Source organism: Toxotes jaculatrix, chromosome 7 (assembly GCF_017976425.1).
Source record: "Toxotes jaculatrix isolate fToxJac2 chromosome 7, fToxJac2.pri, whole genome shotgun sequence".
Taxonomy (NCBI): domain Eukaryota; kingdom Metazoa; phylum Chordata; class Actinopteri; family Toxotidae; genus Toxotes; species Toxotes jaculatrix.
The window spans coordinates 18,025,095-18,053,093 of NC_054400.1; the positions used below are offsets into that span (position 1 = coordinate 18,025,095).

Genomic DNA, 27,999 nt, shown 5'->3' on the forward strand with positions numbered 1-27,999 from the left:
TAATGCAAACAATTCCTACAGGTCACTTACAAACCCTCTGTCTGTACAATGGCAGTGTTGGAACAAACTGTGTTACTAAACCCTCTGATCCATTATTAGGAAAAAAAACTGTGCTGCAGGAAGCCGTACAGTACATTTCTAACAGAATGGTGAGAAAAATACAATAAACAAAGGAAGACAGACTGGTTGGTCAGGGCTTTATCCTGCAGCGAGATAATGAACCAAAGCATTAGAAGAACAGAACTAAATGGTGGCTTCAAATGATGGAAGACTGGCAGTGTTTATTTTATTTTCTCTTTATATTCTTATACTCTTATTTAACCCTGCTAGGGTTAAATAAAATATATAAGTCTGATATGATGACGTTTTATCTCTTATCTCGAGAGGCAGCAGTGAAGAAACACATTTTCTGCTGTTATACAGTATTTCACAGTGCTCATCTCTGCTGTCATCTCTGTACTTATGATAAACAGATTCAATGAACATCTAACTTCAGGCTTGGTGACTCTTGGCTTTATTGGCAACCTGTGTCTCCCTGTCTGCTGACAACATGTCTGCTCTGTCCCTGCCTGTTATGTGTCTGTAGAGAAGATATCTTTGTATTGGGAGACTGACATCTCATTCTTTGATGTACCAGGTAATTTAATGCTCCACCTCATCCCTGCATAAAATGTGGACTAAAACCGTGTTCCTTTGATTTTCTGTGTCAGTGAACATCATTTACTGTACTCTGGTCCTCTGGTAACATCAGCATGACTGTACAGTAATCAGCCGAAGAAGATGAAGAACTACAGTGTATAAACAGATAAGACAAAAAAGGAAAAATATATTAAAACTGAAAACAAAAGATAGTGGCATTGTGGACAGATTTAATTTGCTCAGTGTAGATGATTAAGTGATGTACATGATGAAGTGGAGGCAAGAAAAAAGGCATGTTCAAGGGCACACTGACAAAAAGGATGAAATAAAAGTTAAAAACACCATGTCTCCCATCACCATGACAGCTTTGCTGTACGTCATTGCTGTTTAGTAAAGGACAGACTGGCGGATATAAATCTGTTGAGATATTAGCAATGCAGGGCTGCTTTTAGGAAACTTCACGTTGGAAGATCTTATTAAATTAATACTTGCTGCTGTGTCCTGGTGGCCTAGGGACTGAGATAGATATAATTTATTGTGACTGCAATGTCTGGTGGTTTGTCATCCCCCTCCCTCTCCCTCCTTGTTTTCTGTTAATGCTCACCTGTTCAGTACTGTGTCATCACATTTCCATATCATCCTTAGTCAGAATATTTTTGGGAAACACTCTGCACATGTAAGAAATAATGGGTTTTATGATAATCTGAGTACTTTTGATCGACAGGGCCAGCACGCAGTGTGTAAAGCAACAATTCCAACTGTGGGTATTTCTTGTAGGAGGATATTTGTTGGAAAGGAGAAAAATGAAAGAAGAAAATCTGGAAGCAGCAGAAAATGAAGTCAGGATAGAAACAGACTATATAAAATAAACTTTAAACTATTTACAATTCATCTGCATGTTCCAATATGAAACAGCTTTAGTGTAATACGTTACAAAAATGCTCCCACTGCATTTAAACTTTCATAGTCAGCCTGTGAGAGATTATTTGAAGCTGTTCACTTTTTAAGTGGCACACTTCAAACACCATTAACCAGTGAGAACAGAACAGAAAAGCACAGTCTGCTGTTCACGTTGATAACTGACCTGTTCACTGGGAGGAGTTAACCAAAATGAGGAAGATAAGAAAACATTTCATCTCGGTCTCCAGAGAAATCCAGTGTAATATAAAGTATAATAATAATCCCTTGTCTGTAGACAAGACTGTGTAATTTTTAATAAGCACACCGGTATCATTGCTTTACACAGAGCTCTCGCTGACTTAAAGGCCTGTACAAGCATTACTGGAGCTTAATGGTGTGAGTTCAGACAGAGCCCCGCTAATAAGATGCAGAGCCCACTAATAAGAGCTTTAGTGGAGATATGTGTATTTTAAAAGGCAGGGTGGCCTTGCTTTATTAAAGGCCTGCAGCTTCACTCTGTCTGCCTACAGAGAGGTGGAACTGCAGCCAGCTGACTTTATGGACCCAATCTTCAGGATATTGACTACCTTTGACAGCAGACCATCAATTACCCCCCCCCCCCCCCCCCCAGACACCCCTCTGTTACACTATGTGTCTAGCTGCAGTATCAGTCCTCTGTCTGTTCATGCTTCTCCAAGTCTCTCTCTCTCTCACACTCTCTCTCCTTTTATTCTCTTTCTTCCGCTCTTGCTCTGCTCTCCCCTCACCGTGTGTTTCTTGACTGTAGTGCGCTTTGTTGAGCTTCAGGCAGTAGCTTAGTTCTTCGGCGAAGGAGTCTAATCCAGTGTTTTAAAAAGCTCTCAGGCAGGATGTGACTGATTTTATTTTACACTAAAAGCCTTAATGCGTCTCATTCACTCTGAATGAGAAACTGAATGAGACTTGCATGTAGAATGACCCTCATGCTGTTTACCATAAAGCATTTTCACCCCTTTCCTTAGTGTTCCTCTTTCATCCTTTCACTTTCCTGATCTCTTCCTCTTCACTTCCTTGTTTACACATTTTGTCTTCTCTTTCTTTGATTTCAATTCCTTCCTTCCTTCACTCATTCATCTAAATGTCATTACTATCACAGAGCAAAAAGAAAGGAACTGAAAAGGGATGAACAAGTCAACAGAAATGAAAGACAGATCAACAGATGGAGTCGACGGAATACGTGAGTGAGATGTGTACGTAAGAAACGTAACAGAGCAAGAGAGCAAGATGAAGATCAGGGAGTGATGCATGGACCAAAGAAATCATGCATCCTGACTGCTGCACATAAATTATGTAAAACATGTTTCTCTTTTACTCCCTCCATCTCCAAACGCTCTAGTTTAGTCTCCTCCTTACTCGCAGTGGAATGAAATGTTTCTCTAAGGAACAGTTCCTGAGATAGTCGATCATATGCTCGGATTTGCTAAGCAGCCCCATAGGACTCACTGTGTCTTTGCACACGTGCATGGATGTGTGTTCACATGTACAGGTAGGTGTGTGTGTGTGTGTGTGTGTGTGTGTGTGTGCGTGTGTGTGTGTGAGAGAGAGAGGGAGTATGCATGCATACCACTGCAGGCCCTCCAGTGGGCCTCGTTAACATCATATTCCTTGAAGAGGCAAGCGCAACCATGATCAATACAAGCTACTGAACAACCAATCGAAAGTATGGATCCATGAGTGTGTGTGTGAGTGCTTGTAGAGGGGGTGGGTATGAGAGGGTGGGGGCATGGGAAACAGTGATGTGGGAAATAGGGTAGAGGATGGGGAACAATGGAGTTTTAGTTTAATTGCTATGTCTGCACTTGACAGATTTTCAATTTTGGAACTCAGTTTGGTTCAGTTTAATGCCCTTACTGGGAAATGCAAAACAATTTGTTACAGCAGAAGGATCAAATGCTTCGGCCAACCATATATCTTCCTGTACATTTTGCTGTGTCATGCCTTACTAGAGCACATTATACAAGACAATAACAGACTATGTTATTTACATGTAAAGATAAGAAACAATACCACAATCTGGGCACTTAAGTAGTTCTGAGATATAAAGGGCTCAAGTGGCATTACAGTATATGGTTAGGCCATTTAGCCAAATCATTACTGGCCTCATTAGAAATGAATTTCCTAAATACAAATTAAATTGTAAAATATATACTTCAAAAGACATGGCACAAAAGAGTTGGCACCATAATTCCATAATTCATTGGTGACTGTAAGTGTCTTCCTCTAATTTTTTGTCTCTGGCCACAGAGTTAATGAGCAGCTGTGTTCACGCTAATGGATTATTCTGCAGGTGTTTTTATATCAGGCTTTTATTAGCATACCAAGTTGGAAACCTGAATTCACTGCAGGCTTGTCTGAAATGACTTTAATACTGGCAACTGGTTTGCCACTAGAGCCACAGCCTCCTCACATTTAAAGGAAACAGTTTGATGTTTTGTGAAATGCACTTATGTGCTTTCTTGCCCTGACTGTATAATAAGCACATAGCTAAAGGCAGCAGCTGGTTAGATTAGCTCAGCACAAAGACTGGACACAAGGGAAATCTGCTAGCCCGGGTCTCTCCAAATCTAAAAGTATCTGTCTACGAGCACCCCTAAAGCTCACTTATTAAAATGTTATGTGTCATTGTTGGAATCCAGACAAAAACAGAAGAGGAAAAATGACATGTTGTGCCGTGCTGGGAAAAAAAATCAAATATTTAGCAAGCCAAAAAAATTCAGATATTTTTGTCGGTAATTAGTGAACCAGACCAGTGAAAACTGGACTTATGTTTGAAATTCAGGGATAAGAGGACTCCAGAATTATACCCACATCACTTTGTTTCTGTTAAATCTGTAGCTAAGCAAATGTTTGATGGTATAATATCAAGACTTAACGCTGCAAATTTGCGTCTTCCTGCCCCGCAGTGATCAAAAATTGCTTAATGGAGCTTTAAGAGAGAAAAAAATAAGCCCAGATGTTTATGTTTTATTCCTCAGCTATGAACTGTAAAAATAAAAACATACTTGTGTACTTTGTACATACACCTAAACTGGGACAGTGAGAGGAGTGCTTTCTAAAAGGATATCATCCTCCTTTCATGTACAGAAACTACCAAATAACAACATCGCTGGAGGGTAGCAGTGAAATGGAAGCCACTTACAGTATACTCATGCTCCAGCACACAACACATAAATGCACACACCCACCTTTGAGTAATGCAGTGAGGATGGCAAGGTCAATGTCCTGATGACCCTCTGACCCCATCCGGAAAACTGTTATCTGAGAGAGAATGAAAGAGAGAGAGAGAGAGAGAGAGAGAGAGAGAAAGAGTGAGAGAAAGGTTCATTAATTCTACACAAGCAAAACCGATTGAAACCGTTTTTCTTGAGTCATTTTAATGTTGTTTGGTTGAATGCATCGAGGTTTATAACATAGGGAATGAGAGCAAAAACGTGACAAAGGGGGAGATTAAAGGAATATGAACTAATGGTGCTCTCCAATTCCAAAGATCATTTTGTTCTTTTGCTGTGTCTAACATTTTTTTGGATTAGGCTTTAAGGAGAATATTTTACTCTGAGGCCAGTTTAGGGCTTTATCTTTGTAGTCTGTCGTGTCTTTTTATTTATTTATTTATCTTTTTTTTTTTTTTTTTTCACAGATTTGTAAAAGTGCTCATGTCCCACCCCCGACCCACCCAACCGTGTTTTATATATCCAGAGTGAGATGAACTAATGGTGCAATGGATGAAAGCCAAAGTCCACTGAGAGTGAAATCTGAGAAATGGGGCAGCTTTTCTGGACTCTTCTTTTTTTTCTGTCATATATATATATATATATCAAGCATGGTGTTAACATACGTGTGTGGGCATACATGCTCACATGTGTGCACGTGTGAAGGGCACCTTGTGGGAGCCACGTACAGGAGAATGCGTGTTCTGAATGCCCGACGAGCTATTCCTCTAATCCTTCCATCCACCCATCCATCTCCTCCCACCTCCCTCTCTTCCCTGCAGCCCCATCTCTCTTCCCATCTCCCCCTTCTAAATGGCTTCATTTCGTGAAGCTCGGGGAATCTGCGGGCTTTGCTGCTGCTGCTTTCCCTTGGGCAGTGCTGCAATGTTGTAAGCTAACCCTCCTCTTTCTCCTCTATCCCTCTCTCACTTTTCACACAATCTAAATACACAAAAGTAATTCAGTTCGCACTGATGATTTACAGTATCTATTATGTTGGCCCATTCATCTTTTGTACACAATATGCTGATGACTTGTTGGCTCCTTTAGTTATAGTGTGTGTGGTTGTGTTTGTACGTCTGTGTGTGTGTGTGTGTGTGTGTGTCTGAGAGCAGCAACTATAATTTTTAAGCGTGTGCTCACATGTGAGCCAAATTTCAGATTCTATTCCAGCCACTTCTTCATCATATCCCGTAGTTAACGTTATAGCTGAATGGAGAGTTCCCCTACACACATTCCACCTCACACACACAAACAGACACACACAAGACTCTTGGATACCTTCAGGACTGAAGATGGATGATGGTCTGATAGAGGAAAGATGATGATTATAGAAGATGTTCGCCATTGTTTCTACTTTCCCCTCTCCCTTCAGGCCTCTGCACTTTCATCTCCACACTCTTCTTTCCATCCATCATCTTTCTACCCCCATCCACCCCCACCCCGCCCACCCTCACCTCCAACCACTAATCTCACAGCGACCTCCCACTGGCATGCCGCCCACCACCCCCTACCCCCATCATCTTTGCCTGCTTCCTCTCTGCTTCTTCCTCCTCCTTCCCTTCCTCCAAACACACCCCCAAGGTGACCCTGAGGATATGCTCTACCTGTTATCATAGGGGCTCTCCAATACAGAGGCTGAGCAAAACACAACCTCTATGACAACGCAAGGCTGCTAATTTAATCGCAAGGATCCCAGGGAGAGTCATCAATAAGCGTGTGCGAAGGTACACAGACATCTGTTTTCATCATCTCGTACAAGCAAAAGTCCTCTTGAGTACTTACTGTGAGCAAACAAGTTTAACAAAACAGCTCTTCTGGTTTTTGTTTACTCATGGCATAAACTCATCCATCTGCTGTACTCTTCGTTTTTTGAAACGTTGATGACAGATGCGCTTGGTTAATACAGAAATTTCTTAAAAAGCTGAATGCATTCCTGACATCCCTCTGCTTCTACACTGACACCTCAGGGGTCAAAATACAAGAGACAGGGCACTGATTCATGTCTGTCACACTCCATCTCTCTGTTGACAAGAATACAGGGGAGAGGAAAAGAGTGGGAACGCTAGGAAGAGGGAGACGAGTGGCGGCAGGGATCATGAGGATAGACGTGAGACAGCACGAAAGAAGAAGCATGTGTAAAGTTAAGGAAGACAGAAGGAGGGAGATTTAGTGTTGACAAATTGAAGACAGATACAAGAAATGAAAAGGGGAGAGGCAGTGCTATCTTTCTCAGTGTGACTGGCTTCTGCTGGAGGATTCCCACATCTTCAGAGACGCTAAGCTACACGCTTAAAGGATCAGAAAACTGCTCTTCACGCTGCAGTGAGCGAAGCTGATTGCAAAACATTCATCTTCATTTAGCAGGCAAAGACCCTGCTGATGCTGCTACATGTACATGCAAGACACATGGCGCACATACACTCACACACACACTCACACACACACTTGTACAGTTCACAGAGGTTTCCAAAGCATCTTCTACAAACTATACATATATAGCAACGCCAGCAGCTCAGATCTGATAGAAACCCTGTTAATGCTTTCATCTTTGTGAATTTGAACATAAAATATTTAGATGTGTATCTATTATTTTCTTGGATGAACCATAAACCAGCAGTTTTCAGCATGACAGACAAAACAGAGGGAAGAGGGAAATTCTTCATGAAACTGCTGATAATCAACCAAAGAAAAGTTGCTCTCCTAACAGATTTCTCTGTTTGTGGCCCAAACTCTCTACTGTACCTCATTTTCATATTTGCTCTTCAAAGCACAATGTTTTTTCCTTTCTCCTACTTCTTGTCTCATTTCCTCCCACCCTCCCTCTTTCCCTCCATCTGTCCCTCCCTTCCACCCTACCTCCCTCTCCCTCTCATGGTCCATTTAAGTCACTCTTTCGCTCTCCTCGTCTTCCTCCTACTCGTTCTTAGTTTCTCTTGTCAGGGAGGTGGAGGAACATTGTGGGCTGGTGGTTCCTCTTCAATATTTAATCCGAATTAAACATATAAGGACTATTCTATGCTCAATTATTCATACCAAGCTGGGAGATACCAGGACAGTCAACCCCCCCCCCCCCCACCCACAGAGGAAGAGTGAGGGATCTAAGGAGAGGGAGGGGGAGGGAGAAAGAGGCACTTTCCTTTTAATTAGACCTAGAATTGGATTCATACATTTTTAGCAAAAGAGAGCTGCATGCGAGGTGCTGATTATATCTAAATGCACCGATTCTCACACAGCCTGTGGTCTGTTCAGAGTGCTTGTTTGACATTCACACGAAGTTGCTCCACCTTTGTGTAGGAGCGATAAAAGAAACAAGATAAGTGTTGCGCATATATGAAGAAGATAATTACCCTCATCATCTAGACCCATTGATACAAGTGTGGCCTATGCTTTCTTTTGCTATTCCTTTTCATTGCATGTATTTAACATATGATCTATATACTAAACATCTGTTACTCATCTGTAAAACTCAAGAGTTTGCACATTATTCATTGATTAGCTTTGCAATTATCTCCCCTCCCTTCTCTTTCTGACTTGGAACCTAATTATCTATCATCTATCAGAAGAGGATTCTTTTTTACTGGGACATGAGCCAGCACACTGTTAAATTAAACCCAATGAGAGCATTAAACAGATAATTGGGAGTATTGTTTGTAGCAGCAGTGAGCACTTCTCAGTTTTATAATTTACTGTCTAACTGTCACGATCTGCCTCTCTGTTCTCCTCAGCCTTTGTCTCCTACCTCTTCTCACTGCTCTCAGGCCATGTTTCTCCCCTCATATCCCCAGTCTTGCTGTCCTCAGACTTTCCTCCCTGTTCTTATTCACCTAACTGACCCATCCACACACCTAGGAACAGGTGTGCTTGCTTGCTTGCCTGCCTGCCATCTTGTCCAACTGTCTGCCTGTTAGCTTGTTTTCATTTATTAAAGACTACTTTACTGCATCAGCCTGTCTTTGCGTCTGCATTTGGGTCCACAATACCTGTACTATTACCCACAACCCTGACAGTAACAGCATTGTATTAATGGTAAAAATCTGTCATGTGGCATCATGAAATGACAAAGATTAAAAACGTAAAACACAAATAATACATTTCAATGTGCACCCATTAAGGATTGTGGGTTTTTTGCCTCTAGATATAAATACATAAACAGCACTGAGTACAATAAATGAAGCTGTCACGGCTGCAGCCGTGCCTTTAGTTTTCCCTTACTTTTCCTTGTGTTCTCCCTTCCCCTGTGTCTCCTGAGCTCAGTTGTCTGTTTCTCTGTGTATTCGTAGAGTGGCATTGGCGCTCCTTCCCTGACTCTCCTTGCTCCATGCTGATTACACACACCTGCCTTGCATCAGGTTCATTATCCTGCAGTACATCTACTCTGGTTCTTCACTCACTTTTCATCAGATTGCTGCTTCAGCTACAGTGGTTCCAGTGCTCTTAGTGAATTATGTCCTCGTGTTGCGTTCCAAGTTAATCGTTATCCCTCTTTCCTGTGCCCCAGGATCATTGCTCACCTGCTTACCTGCTCTCCAATCCACGACCACTTGTTACCTCCAGCCTGCCTATGCCATTCTCCCTCATCCATTCACCCTGCCCCAATCAGTCTTGCCATTGCTCACGGCCCTTCTGCCTCAGCTGGCTACCTCCCTGCAAATTCCACCTCCATTCCCTGCCACCCTTTCAATAAATCCTCTTCATTCCTCTACTCCAAAGTCTGTGTCTGTGTTTGGGTCCACACTGCAAATCACAACAGATGCAACAGGGAAACAGCTGAAGCTCTAATTGTCTACATGAATAAACCAACCTGCTGAAAATAAGGAAGAAGCCTTTTTTTGTTGTTTTTCCTCCTTTACCCTTTCGCCCTCTTAAGCAGACGCACAATTCACTTCCTCTCTTCATAAGCTGCTTTCACACATGCACTGCATCCCTGAACTTCTCTAAACGTCACCCGGAGGAGCTGTATGTGTGAAAGAAAATGTCCAAATTAGCTGAACCGGACATTAAACGGACTTTACCCTGCCAGCTCCCTAGTGCAAAATCTATGCAATGTCCAATTGAGCAGATGTGTGAATAGAGCAGGTCATTGTCTGGAGAATTCACAGCGAGCGAGTGGGCATGTTGATGATATTTCTATCCTGCCTCCTGCTCGCTCTACCCAGCCGCCACCCCTCGCCTGAAACAAACTATTTCAAGCAGGTGAGAACACATTTCACACAGATAATCTTCTGCTGTGTGAAAGGGCAATGTCCAGAGAATCATGTCCAGACATTGTCTGGAGTTCATATGTGAAAAAGGCTGTATATTATCCCTGCCAGTCATCTTTGGTCTTTCTCTTTTCCTCCTACTCTTTGGCTTTCCTGCTTCAGAGCCAGAAAAATGAAAGCACAGGTGCACTGGCACAGAGTCAAACACACACACTCCCTCTCTCTCATACACTCCCATACACAGACAGATGCACCGACCCAGGATAAACCCTCATTAGGTGCTAGTGTTGATGGGTCAACACGTCTTAGCCAACCTGGGCTTGTGACCCAGCTCCTGACCTGGGTGTTAACACGGGCTTGACACTACTTGGCTTTGGTATAAAAGTGTAAACACAGGTTTCTATAATCACCATGGCACTATGGGACAGGTACTATAGAAGCTCATATGGTTTCATTGTACCATCAAGAAGAGAAAACACATTACACCTCTTTTAAAGTTTTGCCAGTTTCCACATTGATTCTTCTGTTTGCCTTCAAAGCACTTCTTGATCAAAAACTTTATGAATGTCTCAGCCTACTTGTCTGACATGTTTCCAGACACAGATTTTAGTTTTAATGCTCTGAGCTGCTGGAGGGGTCAGCCTGAGGATCGGAGAACAGCTGAACAAAAACTTAAAACAAAAACGTATTAACTAAATTAACAAAATTTTTAACTTGGTTTACAATGTTGTATGGCTATTATTTTAATTATTTCTTATTGCTTTTAAATTATTGGTTTCATTTTTAATTTTCTACTTTTTTTTTAAATGCTTGTTTGATTTGGTTTCATTGTTTTGCTTTTTATATTTGAGTTGTCTCATTATCAGCTTGTCCATGATCTGTAAAGCAACATGAGCAGGATTGTAGAACAAGTGATACGGCATTAAGTTCCCACATGGTGACAGAATAAATGTCTGTCATTTCTCATCTCCAAAGTAAATATTGCCGCCACCAATTATTACACCTGGGGAGATTCCTTTCGGCCTCATCTCAAAGGTTGTGTCAGGTTCGTGAACTAGCAAAGAAGAAACTTCCCAGAGCAAAATGAAACACACTGTTCACCACAGGTCTGAAACAGGTGTTTTGAAGGACTCCTGATCTTCTGACTGATTCCACTTTCGCTGATGAGCCATACTTGTTTACATGTTTCTCAAATAAAGTAAGTTAATGACAAAGGGAAATGTGTTTGGTCAATTTTTTTGGAGCCAAGCCATGACTAAGTGTTTCAGGCTTTGCATGGAACAATGGCAACTCTCTCTTTTTCTTATTCTCATTTTCCTTTTTTCCTTCACAGTTACACTCCTCCAACCTCACATACACCCTGTGTGGCTTTCTGAGTGTGAGCAAGAGGGAACCCCTGTGATGCCTATCAGCTTGATGAATAGGAAGCTGGTGAAATCACCTCAGTGAGAGAGAGAGAAAGGTGCCAAACGGCAGAGAGATGAGACATCTATCTCTCTCTCTCTTTCTCAAACAACCATAATCAGCTTTGGCTTCTTGAGACTCTCCGCATGGTGCATGGGCACTAATGATTACAGTATGTGTCCGCTGAGAAGAGCCTGACTTTTTATGGAAGACATACAAGGAGGTGGATTACTTCTACTGAATACATTATAAGGGAGTATGTTATCAAAGTTTTATGTCATCGCTAAATTTTTTTATGGCATTGTTAGGGTTATGAGCCAAAGATGAGTATTTCTTTTGGCATTCATACATAGAGTAGGAAGTACAGTGTCCTTGATAGGAACACCTATCCCACTGCTGGATTTATGTCTTACTTCTTTACTCTGCTATCTACGATCACAGAGAAGTATCAATTACAGTTTATACACAAGCTGTATTGCCCCTCTACTTCAACTTGAAGAGTGCTGTAGAGAATAAGGCTACTGTTTATTGGAAATCAAACATGGGAAAAATACATATTTGCAGTAGACTTCCCTGTGGCCCAGCAGAGGGAGCTCTTAAAATGAACTATTAGCTTCACCTATTGGACTGCCCTATTGATCTATCTGTAAAATAAACATAGAAAAAAGAAATGGAGGGCACAAGCCAGCAAAGCTTTGTAAGAAGCACCTACTATACAACAACAACAACAGAGTGGAGCAACGTCAACTGTACAACCACGTCTGATGACCTATACTTTTTAACATAGTCATCCTTGGTACTTTTGCCAGTAAGTCACTACCAGTAACATTTCAAGCACAGATACGATTTTGCTGATTTTGTCTGAATTTGTTCAAACTGGATTTTTTTTTTAATGTGACGGTCCTGAGAGAGATTAGGAAGACTGTCTTTTAAAAGGAAAAACTAGTTTAAATTCCCTCCTAACAAACATATGTAGTTTTCTGCCCATATCAGAATGTGAATTGTGGATGAAGAGGAGTACATTTTGTTCCTTTGGAAGTAAATGGATTATCAAAAGAAAAAAAAAGAAAAAAACCTAACTGGTGTGTAAAATACAGATTCAGATATTAATGCCAATGTGAAACAGGGTTTGTGGACTTCAGTGATGTTGCCAAAATACAATTATTTTCTCAGTTTCAGTATGGCAGTGGTAACACTTGTGTTTTTTTTTTTTTTTTTTTTTATAAGTTCAGAGCGAGGCATCATCAGATTATCTGGCCTCTACAGCTGCCTCTGCCGAATGATTCACATCCCATTGTTCTGCTCTGGTGTATTGTGTTCAGAGGATCCATCAGTGTGAGCATCAGTCAGCCACTGGAACCCCACTGAGGACGCAATCAATCCACTTACACGCTGCACAACCGTGACCAAGGCTGGGCTGCCTGAAAAAAATATGACGTGTACTATGTGTGTGGTTTGTGAGTGCACAAGCTTTTTATTTCTTTGTGTGACTTTGTGTGCATTAGGATTATTATAACTAAAACAAATAATGAAATGATTTAACCTACAGTATTTTTACAAAAAGGAAGGACTATCACATGATAAAATACCTGGCTGAGTGTGTGTGTGTGTTGGGCTGTGTGTGTGTGCGTGTGTGTGTGTGTGTGTGTGTGTAGGCTACTAATTACAAATTTATTAGCAAAATGTCACTGGCAGCCAGCAGCACCAATAGTCACCAATCTGACAAATATTCTCCTCCCTTTCGAAAGACACAGTACACCATGTTCATAGTGAACTGAGGCAAGAGCAACCAAGCAGTAAATAAATTAACATTGCTGCAGAACCACAGTACAAGAAAAGCTGCTTGTCTGCATCACAGAGGACATGTTAAATGTTACTTTGTGAGTGAGTGTAAGGTTGTGTGTGGGCACACCTACACTGTTTGCACTGCTGTGGTGCACGCTTTCAAACACAGTGTGTGTACCACGTTGTTGACTGTGGTAACAAAACATCACACCCCCTGCAACTGTGATCGAATGTGCCATGATTAGCACACATACACCCACACACACACGCACACACACAAACTCCTCCCCAGGGGGAGAGGCACGTGTGTGACAGCCATGCTCGACAAGCTGTGCGTCTTGCCAAAGACTCTCAAGGTGGAGGCCATTTGGTCCCGAACTTCATCTGAATACATTTACATCCACTTAACATTACATGTCATACATAAAAGATGGAGTAATAATTGCTTCAATAAAAGTTTCATGATGAGCAAGCTCCATTTGACAAATCCATTTGTTCCTCCTTCATGTGTTTTTCATTTTTGGGCTTCGATATACAGCAGAAACCTCAAAGCTTAATGGTGATACTGCTGTTATTAGTGGTTTAATGGTTTGTTTGTGTGAGTGTCTGCCTCTGTCTGTGTGAGCCTGCCTGTGCCTCAGTGTTTTGTGTATGTATTGTTTATATGCTTGTTCTTTCTGCATCTGCAAATGCAGAAATGCAATAACTATGCATGTGCAAATATATGTATGTACATATGTGTTTTCTGGCATGTGTATGCGGACGTGTATGAAAGTGACACTCACCAGCTCCTTCTTCTTCATGCACTCCATGAGGATGATGAACAGATGTTGGGCCTGTGTGCGGCTGTAGGTGAATGTCTTCTGGATGGTCACCAGCAACTGGTCTCTTAGAGACTCATTAATTATGCTGCAGAGGCAGAGAGGTGTGGAGAAAAAAGAAGACATGAGAGTGTCAGGAAGGGGTCAGGTAGAGGTACGGAGAAGAAAAACAGTGAGGGGGGAAGCAAGCAAATTAGATTTGTTTGGCAGTAAGTGAAACCAAGGTTGACTGGGACTCTCAGCAGTACTGTCTCTGAGTCCTTGGTGAGATTTGATTCTGCAAGTTTCCCTGCATCTGGATAAGTGAAGCTGTGAAAACAACTCTGAATTAACTATGTATCACATGAGAAATATAATACAAACAAAAATGTTTACTTGTGTGTTATTAGGAGTAGAAGTACTGCATCAGGACATTGCATTGCTTCATGTTCTTATCCTAACACCAGATGTTCCTTCAAAAATGCACAGCTGCAGAAGTACATAGCATTAAGTATATATGAAACTGTTTGATCTAAGGAACTGACTACAACCTTAGGAGGAACATTTCCACAGCATAACTGATTTTCCACACTGGATAAAATGTGTATTCTGTGTATGTACACAGCATAATGTGCACATGTGAGTGCATACCCTCCCTCCTCAGAGTATTTGTGTCCAAAGGCCAAGATGTCCGAGGCTCTGCCGCTGCCGTCGCACACCACCACAGGGACTGGAGGAGTGTCCCTGAGGTACTCCAGCACTATGGAGATCACATTAGGACCTCCCTCTACAATCAGAGCCACCACGGGCACACCCTGACCAATACCTGCACATAAACAGAATGGGCGCAGGAGACACAGGGTGACGGAGTGATTGTGCAGAGGAAACGAGGTGATGAACAGTACAGAAAAGGGACAGAAAAGTGGAGAAGGAAAAGTTAAAGATAGAAAAAGAAAAAAGAGAGGAGAGTCAGTGAACAGGCTTCATTACATCAGCAATACTTGATTCATAAATAGAAAATTCAGTCCAAATTTGTTACCGACAAGGTGTAAATGTGAGACCTGTGATGTCTCACGACTCTATTGTCAAGACACTGTATACTTTCTAATTATGGTAGAGAGGGTTTTTTTTTTTTAAAGCACATGTACCAAAAATAACCAGCCCACTTTGAGCTTCGTGCTGTGTTCCTGTGGCATGTGTGTGTGTGTGTGTGAGAGAGAGAGAGCGTTTCACTGATAAATCCCCCACTGTTCCACACAAAAATGGCTCCTTGCCTGCTAATCACAGGCTATTTAGGGAAATTATGCATAATTAGCAGGTGGGTTTTTTCTTCATGCAGTGAGACTACGTACCATTGAAGGTACTATGGATGAAAATTGTTGCCGAACACTCAAAGGAATTTCCTGGCTTGTTCTTGTTCGTCTCATCCTGGCTTCTGGTTTCTTTTTCTGAATTCTGTTTCTCTTTATACCACTAAACATCAAATTTAGACACCGTGAACCCTGTAAACTCCAGAGCCTCATTCACTCTTGCCACCCTATGTTCGTTCCTCTTTTAGTGCTCTCACTCCAATCCTTTTCTTAAGCCCTTCTCCCTGTCCTTTCCCACTCTCTGTCTCACATCCTGTCTTCCCCTCTACAGTTTTTTCTTTTCACAGCCACTTCATTCTCATCCTCTCCCTCCCACTCTGTTTCACGTGGTTGTGTTTTCAGTCGGGTATTTTGACTCTTCTAATTCAAAAGCTGTGTAACTGCCGGATCTTCCCCGCCCTGCACGCTCATCCTGGCCTGCATAATTCACGGAGGAGAAAGCATAGTCTGTCTCTCAGACACGCAGGCAGACGAGCACGAACAAATGCGCGCTTACATACTGTATGTACACACTCGCACAAACACAAGCACACGCACACATTCAGAAACATACCCACCACCATTACGCTTTGCCTCACACAGCCTCGTGCGGCCCTGCAATAGGGACAGTTACATAAGGAGAATATTTTCGGGGCCTTGCCTACTTCAAAGAGGTAACACGTCACTGTGCCACAATACATCACACGACCATACATCAGCAGGGCAGAATGTGAGAGAGAAGCAGACTAATGACTTGCATTTTGTGTCTGATTCTTCCATTTCTTTTTGGATATCTACTTTGGTTGTTACATGCATGTGTGTATGTGTGTGTGAGTCTGCTGTTGTGTCGGATCAAGCATTGATATTGATGACTAGTGAGCTTTGGAGGCAACGCCGCAGTATCTAAAGCAGATTATTGTTCAACTGAAACCCACCGAGGAGCAGATGAGGAGAGGAAAGCACAGCTGTGTCATGGCTAATTGGTGGGAGAAAATTCTGCCTTTTCACACACACACACACACACACACACACACACACACACACACACACACACACACACACACACACACACACACACACACACACACACACACACACACACACACACAACCGATTACCCGAAAACAGCGGGCATATTTTAGGATGGCTTTCCACCTCCAATTCACAGATGTTTTTTTCTAATTAGCAAAAGCTTGAACCACTGTATTTATTACTGTGGGAATGTGGATGCACTAAAACATGAATGGGGGAACCAAACATGGTGGCCTATTCATTCTAATTAAAGCTGTCCAGCCAGTGGATACACCGAAAAGGTTTCTCCTGCTTCCAACTGTGGATACCAATAATGGCACCAAAATCATATTTTGACTCAGTTCTTATTGCTTTTAAATTTTATTAGAACTTGTGGTTCAAATTGTGATAATTTAATAAGAAATCTCTCCATGTATGATGCCCAGGAAACTTTTAGTATAATTTAGTTTTACAACATTGTTTTATAATGTATGCACAGGGGGGAAAAAAAAGGTTTTCTGGCTCAATGGACATAATGTGACCTGAATTTCGATTGGGGCCACCTCTACAAAACTGCCACACACTCCAGTCCTCTTCCTGGAGGCTTGTGTGGGAACTGAGGCCTTAAACCTACCAGTGTTGGTGCTCTGCCAACTGCTGCATCTACTGGACTTGCAATTTTACTCAAGTGGTTGAAATTTACTAAAGTAATCCTTTTATTGTTAGAAATTTGAGAGTCCAATGGCAATAGCATGGCTGGTATTGTTTTCACCTTGTGAGTCTTCATGTGTGTGTGTGTGTCATTATTCCAGCTGCAATCGTTCCTGTCCACTCTATCATATGAAGTCAAACTAGAAACTGTGTTGTATTACAATCACACCAGTGTCGACATTCGGACCTATGAGTACTCTGTAGTCATTACCAGCTGCAACAGTGTGGCTGGTATTGTTTTCACCTTGTGAGTCTGTGTGTGCCATCATGGCAAAATGTGGTCCTGGAAACACCTGCTGCAGCAGGAATTACCACATTCTGAGCTCCGTGGAAGGTGTTTATATGTTTGTCTGTCTGTGGACAGATTCTGTCACAGTGATAGCATCATAACTTTGCAAGATATAGTCACAAGAATTTACAGGTGAGAAGTTGGAGGCTGAATTTGAAGATGGATGTGGTCCGACTCATGAATAATGAGTACTCATGGGCTAGAACGTCAACATATTGGCAGGCGGGTGTGATCCCATCACAATTTGGTCTCTAGTTTCATTTGTGCGGGTGGATTTCTTTGTCGGAACTCCCCCTTTATATTAGGTAAAACTTAAGTACTTCAATACACATAGTGTGTTTACATGAGTCGGCACTTTCTGATCTAGAACCCATTGTTCTAGATGAAAATGAAAACCCATAGCCAGAAAGTTAATGTGTTAAAGAGAATTTAGTGAGTTCACAGTGTTTACCCCACCAATGTGCAACACTGAGCAGACTGCCCCTGTATGTTTTCTTCTCCCCATTTCTTTCTATACTTTACTGAGTTATTCAGCTGAACTGTCTCTCATAATGCATTAAGTTGGCCTTCCCACCCCTTTTCCTGCACAGACTGTATCCATGAACCATTTACACACCCCAATGTATCAGATAACACAATTTTCAATCCCTTACGCTCCCTTTCTTTCTCCTTGTCTCTCTGTGTCTCATCCATAGTTTTAACCCAGTGCCCATACCTTATCCCTCAGGAGGGAAACTACCCTGAAGAAAAGCGTGAAAAAGCAGGAGAGGCAGCAGAGAAGGAGAGAAGTGGTCGATGAGAATCCATGGCCAACTTTCTATATTTATCCAGCCTGGGAGACGAGGAAATAACGAGGAACAGAAGGAATTAGGGAGGGAAAGAGGAGCGTGTAAGCGAGACACACATAACATGCTTAAATGGTCCTAATTAAGGATCCAGCAATGACTCATCCTCTGCGTGTGTGTGTCTGTGTGTGCGTGGGAGTGTGCGAGTGTCTGCGAGTTTGTCCTTGTACGTGTCAAATTAGTATCAGCATGACTGGAGGAGGTGTGCTACAGTATGTGGGTCATTGTCTTCGCAACCCACCCCGCCCCCCAAAAAATAACGAATAAAAACACGCTCACAAAAACACACACACACACACACACACATAAATACCATTATCCTAGCAATAACTAAAGCAGACAGGAAACATCAGATCTGTGAATGCAACATGACTCGACAGGCTATAGAACAAAAGGTCAGGGGGTCCGGCACATTAAAAGGGCAAATCTTCGCTCAAACTTTGCTTTTTCAGTCATGTGGTGACATTGAGATATCCTGTCGCTTTTGACCCACTCACAGGAATTCTGATTGAGTTAGATGACCAACGCAACCTTTTTACCAGTGATATGAGTCGAGCTGTGGTGCCAACCAAGGCCGAGTGAGCCAGAGAGAATCAATCATGAACGGTGTCATTGACCATTAAAAGACATTTACAAGTGGGAAATTGGGGTTACACAAATCAATAGGGAATTTTACCCTATTGATTTGTGTATGTGTCTGTAAATATGTGTTTCTGTGTAATCGCTCTCAAAATATGAGTTAAACTGTTACTCTGTGATCTAGAATATTAGATCCCATTTATACACAGTCACTTCATGCATCTTGGACAGATTTGATATAAAAAATGCTAAGAGTAAATGCATCCAAGAAGCATTTGGCAGGGATTGACATGTAGCTGCTCAAACCCCCTCAAGTGCTCAAAAGGTGTAAATGCATCTGTCTCTTCAAGACACATAGGTAAGCTTTAGTCCTCCCAAGTGTATCCATGTCAGTAAGAAGTTTGTGGAAATAGCCATTTCCGGGATCTATACTCTGTGTGAAAGGCAGTGAAGGTGCATTACCACCTCCTTATGGATTGGAGTAGGGCTGACCCTTATATGTATTGCTTATAATCACAGATAAAATCCTAACGGGTTTATAACACTTATATGAACAGTAGGAACAGAAAAACAACAAAAAAAACAAAAAAGTATACAGCAGGGAGACACAGAAACAGAAAGACAGAAAAAAAACTGTAAAACGTCATTTACCAGAACATTTCTGACCTTCTCACTTTTTTTTATTTTTTTTTTTATCACTCTCACTCTTCCAAAGACATTTGCCACAGTTCACACTACTGATCATGCACTCAAATTCTTTCCACATCACATAACATCCATGCACATCCTCAACCTGGAACCATACCTGGAGCAAGTCTTGTAACCAGCGCACTATTGACTCTCTCTCTCTTTGTTATCTCCCCACCACAGGGTTGAACACTCTGGTGCTTCATGTTTATCATTTTGACTTTTTTTTTTTATATCCATTCGTGCATGAACACACCTTACCACGATAACGTTGACTGTCCCCCACATTGTCTCTGTGCACTTATTCTCATGTGACCGCAAATACTTTATCTACTGATCCACACTCACTGTGTCACCGATTTAACCAGTCATCATTGAGATACAGTCACCTTCAGCAGAGGGTGACGTTTCTAAACCAGGTTCAAACTGTGACACTGCAGTTGTGTGGTATGTGTCAAAGAACAAGAGCCACCAAGTAATCCAGTTGGTCACACATTAAAAAGGCATGATATTATTAGCTTTATCTAAAAAATCTAAAGTTTGTCCAGGCATTTATGCTGCCTGAAAGACAAGTATTACAACCCTCTCGACTTCCCATGTACCATAGCTTAACTATAAGCTCCTCTGTATGCGCTGCTCCACGATGGAGGTCACAGTGTCATGGCTAATCTGCAACGCAAGGTCTTACGGCTTCTGGATTCAATTACCCCAGCTACTTCATCTTTTACGTATGCTGTGATTAATGAAACCACTGCTATAGAAGGGTCAGTGAAGGTTACACAGTAAACACAGAGTTAAAACATGCACATGCCTACACTTACGCACACATTCGATATACAAAGTACTTATGTGCCCATCTTAATATTCCAGGTAATTTAGGTGAAATGAAAGAGGGCATATGCAAGGCGCCTCGTGCATTTTCAGAGACTGTCTCTAAACTTGCACAAAGGAATAACTTTTATTCCACTTTGGGCCTGTAATGTGCTTCGAATTTTAAATTCTTACGTGCAAAAACAAAAGTGTGAATGAATACGATTCAGTATTTTGTTATTTTTCTCTTGTTCAGTTTGACAAGGGAAAAATAAGAAAACACTTATGGATAAAGCCTATTATGTCCTTCCTCTCACCGCCTTTTCACTTTTTTTATCCCGCTTTTTCAGACACCTCAAGGTAATATCTTGTCGCACTGCCTTCATCCTCGTCAGCTGCTTCACACATAATTCTTCTCCCTCTCCGCTCATCCGCAAACCCTTTTCTCTGTTTTCATTTTCTCACTCACCTCTCTTCCTCTTTCACTTTTCCTATATCTGAGGCTGGTGTGTGATTAAGAAGCATTATAGCCGCTGCTGGAGACATGTCAAAAGGGCTGCGCAGCGGTTGAGTGAGCTGTGCTAAACAGTTCCAATCATTTTATTTGAGGTTTCAGTTTGACAATGTAGGCTGGCTTCAGGAGATGGAGGGAGGAGGAGCTCAAAGGAAAGAAATGTATCCAGGTGTGTGTGTGTGTGACCATAAATGAGTGTGTTGGGAAAAGAAACATACACAACACGTTTCTAAATCAACAATTATATTTGTGTATAATCATGCAATGAATGTTTATGATCACTGGTTTTAAGCTCCGTCTGTGCCTCTGTTCACATGTTAAGTCCTGTGCCGCCTGAGCTGAATCCTTGTCACGGTAATCCAGGCTCATTTGCATCCGCATCTCTGTAAACGTTCTATCAAGCTAGACCATGTCTGGCTGAGCAAGTCACAAGAGGGGCATGCATGTACAGCAGGGCAAAGCCACAAGCATTTACTCTAGCGTGTGAATGTGTTGGCTCCATCCACCCTATTTACTTCCTCCCAACCCCAGTTTCCCGTCTTAAGACATTTATTTTGTTTACACCCGGCCAGAGCTGTCCCCTTGATATTCTTGTCCATTTTACACTGAAGAGGCTACAAAACCACAGGAAGTGACACCTCCTGCTACATCAAATATACAGTAGAGACTGCAGGAAAAAGTATGGAGGGAATACACAAGTCTTGTCACCGAGGGAGGTGTTAGAGGTTTAGGAACTGCACAACAGTGCTCCAATGATGGGTTTTGACAGATGCCAATGGTGCTGGAGTAACTTGCAATGGAAATGTGCAAATGACCACCAATATCCTGTGGCAACAGGAAATCAAAATGTAGCAAGGTTTTTATTTTTCTAGAGGGCAGTCAGACCAAGACACCTATACATTTGTTACACAGAATTGATTCCCATATTTAAAAACTGTGTTATAATATTGTGGAGCCAATTTGATTGCTACAGCCTTTTCCGACAGTCACATGATGATAGCCGTTGCATAGAAAATTGCACACAGGCACAGTAGGATTAGCTACAGGATTGCCCAGACATCCCAAAAATACCACAGGCGGAGATTACGCGTATCTATCCACCACACTTCTTTCATCTTGTGTTTGTGTGCAGTGTGTGTGACTGTGATTTAAGAAGAAAAAAAAAAACTTGTGATTATGTGTGGTCTGTAACCCACATCTTAGGACATTCAAACCAAACTGCGTTCTTCCCTCGTTACTTTCTCTATCCTCCTTTCCCTGACAGGACCTCAGGCTACACTTGGATCCCACCGGAGCCCTGCTGTGAGGAAAATTGATGCACTCCTCGATTCACCGTGGACAGGTAATCAAATCAAGAAATGGCCCGTGTCTGCGAACCCTACAGTGGCGAGTGAGGAAGTAAAGGATGCACACGTATAACAAGGTACAGTGCGTCTTACAGACACAAAACGTACAGTAATTGAACACTGGGGAGCACACACTCCCACAGCTTTTTTGCAATAACAATACAAATTGTTGTTTGATTTTAAGTGCTTCAGAAATTTGCCTTGGCCAGTAGATGAATCAAGCAATGGGGTGAATCTTATATTATCTTTACAGTGATGTCTAAGTTTTGTAAATCTACAAAATTCTGAACAAACGAACCTGGGCAACAAGAATAGATAAAATCATCATGTTCTCAATTTAATTTAAAGCGCCCAGACAAAAGAAGGAAAACTTGCTTTGATTGCAAAAATGCACAAACTTCACAAGCCACATGAATACCAAATCACTTCATACTATACAAATACACGTATTAGAATGATTTTGATTAGGGCTATAGATTTTGATCTAAAAGAGGAAACTGTGGCCAACCCACTGACAAGATTATAAAACCGTAATCAATGTAACCTCAAATGCTGCTGAGGTTAAGGTTATTATGTGAGAGAGTCTGGGTGATGGCTCTGTGTTGTGGAAGGTCAGTAGCAGATATTACATCGAGTTAGTTATCACTTTCTATAGATCCCCGTAACTATTAGTGCTCACCTTGGATCCAACTATAGGTTACAGAAATTCACATTATGGATTTAAATTAGACTTATATTGGATGCTTGTATGACGACTGGGCGTCCCTTTGCCTTCCCAGCCCCTTTTGTATGAGTCCAGGCATAGGATGACAAAGGGAAGTCCATAGGTCACATGACTGGATGCTGAACATGGAGGAAGTACATTTGTGTATCCTGTCAACTCCAGGAACAATTTTTTAAATCCCTGAAGTCGAGGGGTTAGGAGGAATACAGTAGTGGAAACAATCATGTTTCATACTGAGGATGACATTTAATATTCTATTCTAACGTCCCTATCAGCGAACATCAGTGACAGTGAACTAAAACGGTGTTGACAAAGGTAAAGTTTGAGTCAAGATATTGCTTGTGGCACCGTAACAATCTATCCATTTGGTAACACCTGTTTCCCGACAGTCTCAGTTTTTTAAATAAGCGCTGATGTTAAAATGTGAGGAAATTATTATAAAAAGGCTTTATGCTGACAACAAAAGAAGGTAATAACAAATAAATCACGGCTGCAAACAACATTTCTCTGACTCAGGTTTGTTAGCGGCTCTGACACATTCTAAACAATGCTGCGAAATGCTATTGAGAAATGTGTTTAAAGGGTATCAGAGAGGTTTGTGCGTGCTTGTGTCTTTGTGTCTGGGTGTGGGTGAGAGAAAAAGACAGAGAAATGCATTTCATATTCATGCAAATCCATTTGGTTTTCACCTAAAGTATAATGTGGAAATTGAAAACGGAGAAATGAAATGTGACAAGGACTCGGCGGTGGATGAACACGCCACACAAAGGCAAACATGCACACGTGCAAGCTACATACACTCCATAGGAGTGTACGTCTTTAGACACACATACAGGCATTCAAATACACTCTTGCTGCACTTTTAGGAGTATAATGTACTTCTGAAATACCAGGAACAAATTTTGAAATGAAGACAGAGCTGCACAGGAATACAGAGTTTGAAGAGAAGTGTGTTATAATGTCCTCTTATTCATGTGTCTGTCAAAATATAGAAAAACATGTTCTATCAAGTATCAAATGAAATAAAAATACAAAAAAATATACTGGCAAAAACAAATCTGATGTACCTGTCATTCCTTTATGTGTGGGTACCCAAGCACAAGTGAACTGTACTTACTTTGTGTGTCTGCAGTACACTGCATGTGTGTATACGTACACGCTGAGTGATTGTGCGCTTGTCATTATGATTGTTAGTTTGTTTGGTAGCTGTGTGCACTTCCCCAGAAAAGTAAGACAAGGATTATCAGCAGGTTCATTTGAGGAAAGAGTTAATTCGAGCTGCCGAGAAGCTTTGAAAGAAAATATAAACCCGTCCTGAAGGGAGGGACAATTTCAAAGGCTCATCGGGTTATATCACAGCCGGCTAAAAATACACTGCATGTACACAGCATGTGTTCAGTACGAAGCAGGTAATGATAATTTTAGTCTGGTTGCAGCTACAAAATAGACTATGAACCCAATTAACCCACAGAGGTGTCGTTGATAAAACAAGAATAACGGTTTCATTATGCTGTTATCACTCGCTGTAATACTTTAAAACCCCATCTCTAATTTGGGGTATGTAGGTCGGTCTGGTTATAGCCATGACGGACAGATACAGTAAATTCCACTCACGTGTGTTGATCTTCTGCAGGGAGATGTGTTTCTCTAGCTGGCGTCGCAGTTTGACCTCGGCGCCGTACTTTCCCGTGGTGCCATTGTCTGCCAGGATGAAGTGGGAGTGGAGACTGTTTAGAACCGTCAACTTGCTCATCGGGTTGGACATGGTCTGGTATGGACGCACCACCTGGTTGAGAGTAGATAACACTTAAAAATTATGCAAACATCAGAGACGCCCATGGCTGAAAGGAGTATATGGCAACTTGACCAAGGACAGATTACTGATAACAAGGCCGTGGAAGTGATGAATGGAAGTAAAGAAATGAATTTGGAGTTTTTATTAAAGGAGCAAACCAGCAGTTTACTCCTGAAGTTCAAGTTCAGTTTACTTGCCATGGAGGATACTACTCAGCTTTGGAAAACAGTTGTGTAATGTTGTTTGTGGCTCTGGAGGGTGCTTTCCAAAGTTTGAAAAGGCGCTTGGAGGCTACGATGTTCTAATGGCATGTCTAAGTTACAAACTGGGACACAGAGTTTGAAAGGCACAAGCATTTACCAGGCAGAGAAAGACAAGTCAGGAGACGCTACCGGTTGCATCATGGGAAACGTAGCGTTTGGCTTTTTGGAGCTTGACCAAAGCTTGCATACTAAGGACTAAATGTCAGGATATCTCTGCCTCTGCTGTACCAGTATTAAAAGTGGTTTTTAAATCTGTCTCTTGTGAGTCCTCCAACTTTATGGAGGTGTAGTACAACATTTAATGACAAGAGTATTTGTCAAGGTGATGAAAGATGTTGTTTGGTTACAAAGAATCTGGATTCACCTGTGTATTTTCAATGACTACATGTCAATTTCTAGTATAACTCAAAATTACCCTGATGCATTCATTACTGGTACTGGTATTAAAGTTACACTAAATTACACACACACACACACACACAAAAAAGGAGTGAATATTTATACAACATTAATGACAGTTTCTCAGAGCTTGGATTTGGTCTACTGGGACAGAGCCTGACAATCTGAGGTAAGCTCATCTGGCCATTAGACATACAGTTGAGACCAATCAAGCAGGGAAAAAAAAGAGCTTCAGCGATTAATCATCTCATTTCAGCCACCAGCATTAATGGGCTCTGCTTTACTTATTCAGGAGGACAAAGTGCAGCACATTCTGATGAAATTTTAACTATAACATAACATTGATTCCCGCGATTTGAATGAGTCAGCATGTGCTCCGCGGTCTCATGTGGTTTCACCAGCTGTCCAGCTCACTTTGAAGGAGTGTTTATCACAGATTGGATTAGCTTACTCAGCACCTCAGTTAATAAGCTGTCAACTGTAATTTACAGGCTCCGGCAACTGTGGACATCATGTGACATTTTTCACATATAAACATGGAAACAAGTGCTAGAGCACACAAGCGCCCACTCTGCAACTGTTTTCTGTTGCTGTTTTCATTGCTACGTTATTGTTCGGTGTGTTTGTTTTCAGAGACTTACATCTTTGCCAACCAGATCCTCCTGATTTTCCACGATGCCCCACGGAGCAATGCCAATGGTGCAGATCTTCCCCCTTGACTTGGAGGCGTGGTCTTTCAGCGCATCACCCACATGGCGAATCACCCCTGTGTGTGTGTGTGCGTATGTGTTTAAGAGAGTGTTTGAGAGGAGCACAGAGAAACAGATAGCAAATCAGGTTTGTCACGATCAATACAAAGCCTAAACTTAGATAATGATACACTCTGCAGTGAAAGATAAACAGAATCTGTTAGGCGTGGAAGACAACAGCATGGCAGCCAATGTGAAAACCGAAACACACAAACACACACACGCACATACACACAGCTTCAAACACAGAGGAGGTCATCGCTCCAGGCTTCTAGTTGTTATCCTCAGGGGAGCAGCAGTCAGACCTGGAGGCCATTTTATTCTTTCCCCCCTGCTGACATTCATTCTTTCTCCACCTCCACCCTCAACTGTCCCTCCAATCCATCCCTCCATCCATTATTCAGGCCTCTCTCTTCCTCTTTCTTGCCTCTGCACCCATTCTGTCACTAAATCTTACTTTCTATTCCTTTCTGTATTCAAATGAGTGCTCTCTACAGCATCCGACGACGTATCCTGTCTTCCTATCTTTTCTCATCTCTCCGTTTAGACATTATTGTCCCATCTTTTTTTGTTATTTCGAGCCTGCTAAATTTAGTCAAAGTTACTAAAAATGCTTCTCTTTTTGTGGCCTAGAAACAATAGAAGAACAATACAAACTGTGAACTATGCGGTCAACATCATATTTCAGGATACAACACTTACAGAAATAGATAAGACGGGAACCAAGTATTTACCAATTTTAGGACTTGACACCACTATCCATAGCTTGGAAAGATCAGAAACACAGTGGAGCTCAAGTTCAGTCACAGACACTACTTTCCATATGCATGATAACTCCTTACTTATGCATAATTCATGTGCTGTCAATCTGTCAGCTGATGCTTCGGTTTACCCTATTTTCATTTCAGACGATTTTATTTTGTCACAAACATCGCTGCCCAATCATCTTGCTGCCCTCAGACTTTGAAACTGTTTATTTCTGGACTGCTTTTTACACTTCCAACGCTCCACCTCCTACAGTATGTTTAAGATCCAGTCCACTGAGCTCCTCATAAATCCTGCTCCAGGCCATTTCCATCCAGCTACTCAGTGTCTCCAGGAAGAGATCTTCTTAGTCGACCAAAGTCTTAAGCCAATCTTCTCCACACCATTGACTCTTCTAGACTCTATCCAGGGGAAAAACCTCTTTACTTTCAGTGGGTTACCACTCCTTGAAAAAGTTTGTGGTCAAGTTCACTATGGGCCCTAATTTCCTCCTCAGTCATTAACGTCATGTTAAATTGTCTTCCCTGATTAAAATACAGTTTGTATAATTAAATACAATTTGGCCTAAATGTGACGCCCATTTGTTGACTTCAATATGCAGTTTAGACCGCCTGACCTTATTTCCATTCAAGATACATAAAATAATACTTGAGAGCTATTGCTGCACCTGGCTGAGTGCGCATATCTAGAGTTAAGTGCTCATAATAAACTTCAAAAAGTCCTTTTGCAGTGGTTCAACAGCTTTACAGCCCAGAGGGGCTTAATAAATGGTTATTTAATAGCTGATAACTTATGAGGAAGATTCGAACACAGTCATCACACTCCCTCTGTAGCTCAAGAACATGGCCATTCAATTTGTATAAAAAGTGCAAATGAAATGTCTCAGTGATTTTTTTTTTTTTTTTTATCTTCAAAATAAACTGGACTATTTGTGCTGTGCTTTACCTGTGTTGACCCCTCCAGTGAATATCCAGGCTCCTGTTGTCATGGCAGCCTTGATGAGCCCTTTGCCAAAGACCTGTTTGAGTTTGGGTTGTAATTCAAAGTTCTGCAGACCCCCGTGGACTGAGATGAGCAGCTTGGGCAGGTCCAGCTGCCATTCCTTGGTCATCAGGTGGAGCAGCAGGTCAGGCTTGGTGTCATAAGACACTCGCACATACTGTAAACAGTAAGGAAATCTTTC

At 41.7% G+C, this 27,999-nt stretch overlaps 1 protein-coding gene across 4 annotated transcripts in view; it reads right to left on the minus strand.

Annotated features, from left to right (window-relative positions):
* trpm3 (transient receptor potential cation channel, subfamily M, member 3) overlaps window positions 1–27,999 on the minus strand; it is a 128,269-nt gene that overhangs the window by 27,374 nt on the left and 72,896 nt on the right. For all 4 annotated transcript variants that reach the window (XM_041041802.1, XM_041041801.1, XM_041041804.1 and 1 more), the window contains exons 4-9: window positions 27,762–27,975; window positions 25,944–26,068; window positions 24,460–24,631; window positions 14,632–14,806; window positions 13,966–14,089; window positions 4,764–4,836 (exon numbers count right to left, since the gene is read on the minus strand). In XM_041041802.1, coding sequence (XP_040897736.1) covers window positions 4,764–4,836; window positions 13,966–14,089; window positions 14,632–14,806; window positions 24,460–24,631; window positions 25,944–26,068; window positions 27,762–27,975 — 883 coding nt within the window. The remainder of the gene's footprint in view (window positions 1–4,763; window positions 4,837–13,965; window positions 14,090–14,631; window positions 14,807–24,459; window positions 24,632–25,943; window positions 26,069–27,761; window positions 27,976–27,999) is intronic.